Here is a 9,866-nt window from a genome sequence, read left to right as displayed (position 1 = left end):
CAACCTAAGTGTATGTAAACTTCCGACTTCAACTGTATTACATGTCAAGCTGTCTTTCCTTTTTCTCCCCCTCTATTTTCTCTATCTCACCTCACCCTGTATTAGACCTTTGATTCATTATTTCATGAATTAATGASGGCATTCCGTAGCGACTGCGTTCGAGACAACTCATGGTCCAATGAATGCACCTGCTAGGACCATTTGTCCTGCGTCCAAAGCTACATCCATAATCGGTAGACGGTTCTGTATGAAGAATTACCGTTTGCATCGCACAGCAGTGAACAAGAATCTATTAAATCCAATGTTTTCAGGTTTTTCCCGCGTTTACACCTGTCTGTTGTTAGCTAATGAGTCACGCAAAATGAGCAGACGTGAAGTAAAGGGGGGGGGGGGGGGGGGGGGGGGGGGGGGGGGGGGGGGGGGGGGGGGGGGGCGGTAGCATCTAAAAACTGGATTTAATAGATTCTTGTTCACTGCTCTGTGATGCAAACGGCGATTCTCCAATCAGAACTGTCTAACCCATGATATATTCAACATTTATCAACACTTTATTACACATGTCAATCTGCAGGTGAGAGGTTTAGCTAGAGGAACATATCTGTTTCAAATTCAGTGTTCTCTGCTACCCAAAGGCCATTAGTTGTGCAGTCCATAATATGAATATAAATACAGCAAATATTGTTCGTTGTATTTATTTAATATTATTATTATTATTATTATTATTTGCCTACTTCTTCGTGTCTCGGTGGCATTAATTGGTGGATATTTTGAAACACCAAGCAGGGTACTGCTGCTTTAAATATATCAGGCTATGTAACCTACAGTAAGTAGTCAGTCCACTAGTGTTCACAAAACTGTGTAAAGGAGCAGATACTCGGTGCTTGCGTGCTACCTTCGTACACACACATACACACACACACACACACACACACAGTCCACTTCGTTCAGTTGGTCATCTTTGGAGAGGTGTGCTCATCCAGTGTGATAAATATTTCACACTTTGCGTGTTTTATGCTCAAGATGGACCAGAAAGACACCGATATGAATGAAAAGGGAGTTACTTCTTCGAYCAGTGGAGTTGTGGTCCAAGTAAGAGAGAAGAAAGGACCTTTGCGTGCAGCTATTCCATACATGCCATTCCCAGTAGCAGTAATATGCCTATTTCTCAACACTTTTGTTCCTGGTTTAGGTGAGTTTACACTTTGATTTAGCAACTTTTTTTTAAAAACACCATGTGAAGTATCAACTGTCGAAAGCATACAGTGAGCATATTGCACTGTTTTTCTTAGGTTTTTCTTAGAACTGAATATTTGCATACTTTTTGAAACGGTTTGTATTCATCACAAATTCGTTTTTATTATCATTGTAGTTGTATTATATATWTTTTTTTTGTGAATGTCTGAATTCACCGTTATGCGCACCTGGGGTGTATTAATTACGCCATTATGTTGCAAAACGTTTTGCAACCGATACTGTTTACTCCAAACGGAAAACGTTTTGCAACAAAAAAAAYGTTTTATTTTGGACAAATTCTGGTAGGTCCCTGCTCCCTTCATTCCCTTTGCTCAGTTTGCTTCTGGTTGGTTCTTAAACTGTAAACGGTTTCCGTTACAAGACGTAATGAATGCACCACTGATGCTTGGGACATGGTTGTAACATTTGCCAGGTTAGGCGTAGGAGTAAAGAGAAAAGCGAGGCCATAAAACTGAAAGTGGTTGCTGCCATCTTGCTAGTTCAGGTTTTACTGGGACTAGTCTGTCCGCTGACTAGCGCTCAGTGCATACATGAGCAGCAAAGGAGCGACGACGTCATCATGACGTCATCCAAAAACTTGACAAACATTGATTTTAATATAAAATGTTAATGCATTCGACATTGCAGCCGACTTTGAAGGCAAGGTGAGACTGACTAATCTACAAATCCACTTGCATCATAAATAACTACTCAATATTATTTKTAGATCAGCCAGTCGGTCACGTTTTACCCATGATACAYCATAGTTTTGATGCACTCATACACTCTGAGTGCAAAAAAAAGGCCTCTGCAACAATTATTTGAGTAATTAAATTGTTATTTTGTGCACAAAGGTAATGACTAAAGTGTCTTATTTGGACTAGAAAAATGTAACTTCTCTATTGTCTTTTTGGCAGTACATCAGATAAACTGCAGTGAGGAAAGTGCCCTCTGAGCACAAGGGAGAGCCTGTGACATATCTTCCGCTTTTGGATGAGCGCCTCGCTGTTTACAGTCCCTGGTGAAACGGATAGCGTACGACTGGAAAACATTGAGCTTTCCGAGCAAGTGTTCGAGGAAGCTCTAACTAAAACTTATTCATGGGATAGCTTCTTTGTAGGCACTTCCACATACCAATTTTGTTGCTGTCAACTTGGTTGGAGATTCTATTATCGCTAGATAACACTAGCTAATATCTGGGAAGCAGCTAGCTAAGGCAGGTTTGCTAGCTTGCTCTCTGAAATTGTTTCCAATATTAACGAGACGACACTCCATCTTAACAACTCCTCCAAATTTACTGAACAGTGCAGAAGTGAACCTCCAAACGTTTTTTTYCCCTCTCGTCATGACCAGAATTTGGGGCATGTACACTAGTTTCAGGCGTTTCTTTTTCGCCTGCTACGTTAGGTTAGCGTTCTGTGGAGAACTGTTCCCTTCTTTGCCAGTGTCAACTCTGGTAGCTGGCTTCCATGAAAGAGAGGCTATAACTTTAAACTATAGCAAAATACACAATTAAGTGAATTAGTGATACAAATTGTTAGACATACAGTACGTGACCAAAAGCATGTGGACACCTGCTCGTCGAACATCACATTCCAAAATCATGGGCATTAATATGGAGTTGGTCCCACCCTTTGCTGCTATAACAGCCTCCAATCTTCTGGGAAGGCTTTCCACTAGATGTTGGAACATTGCTGCGGGGACTTGCTTCCATTCAGCCACAAGAGCATTAGTGAGGTCGGGCACTGATGTTGGGCGATTAGGCTTGGCTCGCAGTCGACGTTCCAATTCATCCCAAATTTGTTCGATGGGGTTGAGGTCAGGGCTCTGTGCAGGCCAGTCAAGTTCTTCCACACCGATCTCGACAAACCATTTCTCTATGGACCTCGCTTTGTACATGGGGGCATTGTCATGCTGAAACAGGAAAGGGCCTTTCCCAAACTGTTGCCACAAAGTTGGAAGCACAGAATAGTCTAGAATGTCATTATATGCTGTAGCGTTAAGATTTTCCTACGGGGCCTAGCCCGAACCATGAAAAACATCCCCAGACCATTATTCCTCCTCCACAAAACTTTACAGTTGGCACTATGCATTGGGGCAGGTAGCGTTCTCCTGGCATCTGGATTCATCACTCCAGAGAACTCGTTTCCACTTCGTCGGAGTCCAATGGCTGCGAGCTTTACACCACTCCAGCCGATGCTTGGCATTGCGCATGGGGATCTTAGGCTTGTGTGTGGCTGCTCGGCCATGGAAACCCATTTCATGAAACTCCCGACGAACAGTTATTGTGCTGACATTGCTTACAGACGCAGTTTGGAACTCGGTAGTGAGTGTTGCAACCGAAGAGTGATGATTTTTAAGCGCTTCAGCACTCGGTGGCCCGGTTCTGTGAGGTTGTGTCCTACCACTTCGCGGCTGAGCCGTTGCTACTCCTAGACGTTTCCACTTCACAATAACAGCACTTACAGTTGACTGGGGCAGCTCTAGCAGGGCAGAAACTTGACAAACTGACTTGTTGTGAAGGTGACATCCTATGACGGTGCCACGTTGAAAGTCACTGATCTCTTAGTAAGGCCATTCTACTGCCAATGTTTGTCTATGGAGACTGCATAACTGTGCTTGATTTTATACACCTGTCAGAAACTGGTGTGGCTGAAATAGCCGAATCCACTAATTTGAAGAGATGTCCACATACCTTTGTGTATATATAGTGTAAATCATTAATACACATTTATGAGATGCATATCATAATAGTGATACATAATATACATTAGAAAGACATTTCATCAGCAAACTATTACTCCCCTTCATCTCTTCATCTATGAAGATGAATTCGTTGAGAATCTCAGTCAGATGCTTCCTCCCTAGAGTCTCAGTAATTGCAACACTGCTGTTTAATATGGATTTTGCAATTTGGTTTTATATGCCCTATCTTCTTCCCTATCCTCCTTTATCTTCAACTCTTCCTCATCTCCTAATTGTCAAGAGGCGATGCTGGGCTGACAATAGGTCCCATTTGGAGTTCCGTCTATGCATGCCTCTGTCTTTGTACAGATGCCACTGTACCCTATCTGGACCATGGAGTTAGAGGATCTAATAGGAGTCAGTAATGGGATCTGTATAGTAGTGATTTCCATTTTCAGCATAACATTGATTTCCACACTATCCTGCCCTGATCCTAATGAATCCTGTGGAGCCCAGGCCCCACATATCCCTTTCATAGCAGGCACATCTGAAAGGAGAGGAGCCAGGAGCTGCTCGGCCCTCGTTAGAAAAGTGAACTAGGCCTACTGTGCTGTTCACTGCCAGTGCCATTCACTGACTGAGTCACTGTTATTATTTGATCATACAGTATTTCTATTCAGTATCTGTTTCAATAGAGCCAGACGGAGCTACACACAGTCTTTCTTAGTTTCCTTTCAGATTCATGTATCCATGGTTATTGACCACAGTTATTGATCGCCCTTTTATGCGACACTATCCATGGCCCGAGTACTATGACTTGTCCTCTTTGGGATATCTTTGTGGGGACTAGGCCTAGGGAGTCTATAGTACTGAGTGTGTAACATTAGAAATGTGTCTCTCCATGTGGCATATCCGTGGCATCCCTGTAATGTCATTGTGTACCTGGCTGGCCCAGATGTAATTCTTTATATTTTTTGTGGTTTTTATTAGTATTTAAAAACAAAATGTATTTATTTTTTCTAGTATTGGTTTTGTTTTTTTAACCTAGTCAAGTCAGTTAAGAACAAATTCTTATTTACAATGATGGCCTACACCGGCCAAACCCGGGCTACAGGTTTGCCAACAGGCCTCCCCAGTTCCCATGTCACCCAGCAGCAGCTGAGGGTTCTGTGTGACTACCATGTCTCTTCAGGTTTTGTCCAATCACCAGTCTTATTCTTGATTTTGTGGTTTGACCTATACCCTGGCTAGTGTTGCTGTCTCATCAACCTGTTTACACTGAAACAGCATCATCACACTTCCTCAACCCTGCAAGGCCATCACGTCAACTGGGATGTCCACTAGTCCCACGACTGAGTGAAACTAAATACATTCACAGGAGCTGGGCAAAGCTGTTTTTAAGTAGCAGCTTGTTGTTTTATTAGGAAGGAGTGATATTTCTTAGGGACAGATTCAGACGGGTCTTTATTGGGCGTCTGTGAAGTCAGCACCTGAGATGAGGAACAGAGAGCGGATACAAAGTAGTAATGTACAGTAGCTGAGTGCTAAATACAAAGAGACATCTCCCGCTACAGTCAGTGAGCCATATCTAACACACCCTGTCCTTGTGTTTACTGTAATTGCTAGTGGCATGTGCTGTGTGCCAAATTAAGTTAAATGAAATCTTGTTAATTGGCACTGGATTTGATACGGCTATAATTGAAAGAAATATATAAAAAAATCCTCTGCTGAACTGACAAAATAAATGAATATCTGCTAGCTTGTTTGTCAGCACCTTTCACCAGCAGCTTTCTAGAGAGAGAAATTAGGCTACCTTCAGAGGGAGACCAGATAGTGTGGCTGGGACTGTGGACAGAGGGATGGGGATTAATTGGTTGAGGGAAATAGCATGGGTTTTCGCCCCATGTGATCCTTATCTGTTTGGCGAGGCTGGTCCAAATTGAATTAAATTTCAAGATCAATGACTAGTCATAGGAATACCCTTCAAAGATATGCCAATGGAAACATTACAATTGGACTTCGGTATCTGCTTTTTTCACTGTTCAGACCTGTTCTCATTGTTGGCTACATGAAGCTCCCTAAACGTAAAAACAGTATATTTGAAAGAACAATTAAAACAACTGTTCTAATTATTGGTCTTGATGGAGAGTTAAAGAAATCCTCGTATTTTTTGCGCAATCTTTCTTTACCTTTGTGTCTTCCCGTCTTTTACAACAAAGGTATTGTGGAGGATGTCCATTATAATCTGATCAACAAGTGAGACAGTTGGAGGTACTGTATCACTCTCCATTAGTTTTCACACAAGACCACTGTAACCTTGGAMCGGATGTTTTTTCTTCTTCTGTGGATACATCATATAATAGCATTCTGACAATGGCAAACCATTACAATGCGATTCATAAAATTAAAAAGGCAGCATCAAAAACAGCGTAGGAAAACCACAGTCAAACCACAGAAGCAACAGGCCATGTGTGGCTTCTCTCTGTCCCCTAACCTGTTACAGAGCAGTTGTTATTGGCTCCTTTAATCACAAGGCCTTCTGAATGGTTACAGGGCTCCCATTGTACCACTCCCATTGCTCTCCCTCCCCGTAGTACGCTGCAGTTTCCATGACAGCAGGTAGAGCTACCAGAACAGAAGGCTGTTCCTACCATTAAAGGTCTTCTCTATGGATGGCTGTGCCTTTCTTTCTGGTGACACTCAGCAGGAGTAGGACTCATAGCAGGGGGAGATTATGGGCTGTTTTAGGGAAAGCTAATTGCATACACTTGAAACGACCACTCACATTTTTAAACCCAAGATGTGAGACCTGCATAGAATAGGAGCCATGACTTGAGTGAACACAGTAGGACATACACTGATTGTACAACACATTTTTTTTTGCTCTTTCCATAGCATAGACTGACCAGGTGAATCCAGGTAAAAGCTATGATCCCTTATTGATGTCACTTGTTAAATCCACTTCAATCAGTTTAGATGAAGGGGGGGGACTGTTTAATGAAGGATGTTTAAGCCTTGAGACAAGACATGGATTGTGTATGTGTGCCTTTCATAGGGTGAATGGGTAAGACACAATATTTAAGTGCCTTTGAACAGGGTATGGTAGTAGGTGCCAGGCGCAACAGTTTGAATGTGTCAAGAACTACAGCGCTGCTGGGTTTTTCAGGCTCAAAAGTTTCCCGAATGGTCCACCGCTTATAGGACATCCAGCCAATTTGACACAACTGTTGGAAGCATTGGAGTTAACATGGGCCAGCATTCCTGTGGAATGCTTTCGACACCGTGTAGGTCATGTAGGTCATGCCTCGACGGATAGAGGCTGTTCTCAGGGCAAAAGGGGCTGCAACTCAATATTAGAAAGGTGTTCCTAAGGTTTTGTACACTCATTGTATATCTTACAGTACAGTACTGGCCATCTGACACACTGGAAACAAGCTTTATTAGGACTGAGAGAGAAGAGAGAGAGAGGAGAGATGAAAGAGAGAGAGATGAGAGATGAAAGAGAGAAAGAGCGATACCATGGAGATGCTTGGTTTGGCATTGGTCCGGCGACACAGCTGGTTTTACAGATCCTCACCCCAACAGAAGCACAGAGAATTGATGTTTCACCCTTTAGATGAGTAAGTTAACATCAGACACACTTCTTCCATCTCTACCATCCATCCTGCTTTAATACTGTACAGAAACCCGGTGGCCATCAGAAATGTAAATACACTGGGCCAGAACAAATTGCCGTACGTGGTGAGTGGTTACAGTGAAGTGTCAGAGTAAGTACGGTACGAGCTGCATGCTGGATGATTAATGACAAACCCCCTCTAAGCAATAAACATGAGCCTTCCTTCCCAGAAGCAACTTAATCAGCTCCATCCAGACAAATGCACATTTCCATTACTGAAAACAGAGGAAAATTAGGTCTGGGTAGACATCGCAAAATGATTCATAAGAGCAGAGATCCATCATATGATGCACAAGCGTCGGGCTGCATGAGGACATGTTGATATCCTCCCCCAGTCTCTAATTGTGTTGACTGAACTTCCAGAATGGCTTTGTGTCTTGGTTTGGAAAAGAGAATAACATGTGGGTTTATTTAGAAGTAGACAATAGGCTACGCCTGCTGTTTCAGTGTCATGAGTATTTGTGATCTTGGTTGAGCGTTGACAAATTAATATCAATAAGAACTATTATTCAATGGGACTGTTTTAAAGTCAAACCTCAGAGACTGTTCAAGTCTCTCCCTAACACGGAACCCAAACCGGCTGTGCGCGTGCGCCATCGGACACACATTTATTCCCCCCCCCCTCACCATACGCGATCACAACACGCAGGTTAAAATATCAAAACAAACTCTGAACCAATTATATTAATTTGAGGACAGGTCGAAAAGCATTAAACATTTATGGCAATTTAGCTAGTTAGCTTGCACTTTCTTGCTAATTTGTCCTATTTAGCTAGCTTGCTGTTGCTAGCTAATTTGTCCTGTGATATAAACATTGAGTTGTTATTTTACCTGAAATGCACAAGGTCCTCTACTCCGCCAATTMATCCACACACAAAACGGTCAACCGAATCGTTTCTAGTTATCTCTCTTCCTTCCAGGCTTTTTCTCCTCTTGACTTTATATTGCGATTGGCAACTTCCATAAATTAGGTGCATTACCGTGACCGACCTCGTTCGTCTTTCAGTCACCCATGTGGGTATAACCAATGAAGAGATGGCACGTGGGTACCTGCTTCTATAAACCAATGAGGAGATGGGAGAGGCAGGACTTGCAGCGCGATCTGCGTCAGAAATAGAACTGATTTCTAATTTAGCCCTTGGCAACGCAGAAGCTCGTGAGCAGTGTGGGAGCAATAATTGACTAACATAGATTTTTTAATTTGTGGTGTGGTCAGCCTGTTAGAGTTTACTTCATTGTAAACGAACAGCTCCATGCCCTTGATAATGTGCGGTCTAATACCAATGGGAGATAGGTGTTTCTTGCCAGGTTTTCGCACTTTCTTGTGGATGCAGAAATATTCTACAACCCACCACAATTGCAACAGATGAATAGAGTTGATATGATATTTGGATACTGTTTTTTCAAACACAGTCAATCAATCTAATATAATTCATACTGGATCCCTACACTGTTCGTAAAAAATATATACTATGTAGAACCTAAAAGGGTTCTTTGGCTGTCCGAATAGGGGAACCCTTTGAAGAACCATTTTTTGGTTCCAAGTAGAACCCTTTTGGTTCCAGGTTGAACTCTTTTGGGTTCCATGTAAAACCATTTCCACAGAGGGTTCACCATGGAACCTAAAAGGGTTCTCCTTTGGGGCATCCGAAGAACCCTTTTGGAACCCTTTTTTCTAAGAGTGTATCTGTTCTAGATTCTGGCCATTCAAACTAATCAAATTAGATTGGTCATAAATTGTAGCACCTGCAGCCTGTTACTGTATGGTGGTGCTGTCACAGGCCCAGAGTGCATGCTGCACTTGTCCTTGAGCTTGTATTCCTTTTTAAAATCATAAATTGAGGTCACTTAAGCACACATTTTCAATTTCCGGTCTGCATGCTGGAAAGACTCTGACAATAGTGCCATCATGGCAGGCTACACATCTCCCATGTGCCCAACCTCAAGGCTAATCCCACGTCTCCCAGACACACACACACACACACACACACACACACACACACCGCACACACACACACACACACACACACACACACACACACACACAGAGACTGTTATCTAGCTGTCATACACCGTTTGTTAGCGTCTAGGGATCAGAAACACAGGTAGGCACAGACAGTACTGAATGTGGGGTTTTGCTTTGATGCAAGTTAACCGTCCACTAGTTATACGCTATCCCAATATGTTTGGAGGCGATATAATCCGAACAAATTGACATGTGGCCCTCTCCAGCCAGCTAGAGCATGGATGTTGTAGTATGCCGCCATAATGA

At 42.7% G+C, this 9,866-nt stretch overlaps 1 protein-coding gene across 1 annotated transcript in view; it reads left to right on the top strand.

Annotated features, from left to right (window-relative positions):
* The first annotated feature begins 847 nt into the window (after positions 1 to 847).
* LOC112068140 (protein stum homolog) overlaps positions 848 to 9,866 on the top strand; it is a 46,460-nt gene continuing 37,441 nt past the window's right edge. The window contains exon 1 of the mRNA XM_024135191.2: positions 848 to 1,189. Within this exon, the coding sequence (XP_023990959.1) occupies positions 1,012 to 1,189 (178 nt within the window). The 5' untranslated portion in view covers positions 848 to 1,011. The remainder of the gene's footprint in view (positions 1,190 to 9,866) is intronic.

This window comes from Salvelinus sp. IW2-2015, unplaced genomic scaffold (assembly GCF_002910315.2).
Source record: "Salvelinus sp. IW2-2015 unplaced genomic scaffold, ASM291031v2 Un_scaffold86, whole genome shotgun sequence".
NCBI lineage: Eukaryota > Metazoa > Chordata > Actinopteri > Salmoniformes > Salmonidae > Salvelinus > Salvelinus sp. IW2-2015.
Note: the sequence above shows the minus strand (reverse complement) of the source record. Positions and strands in the feature narration are given on the sequence as shown.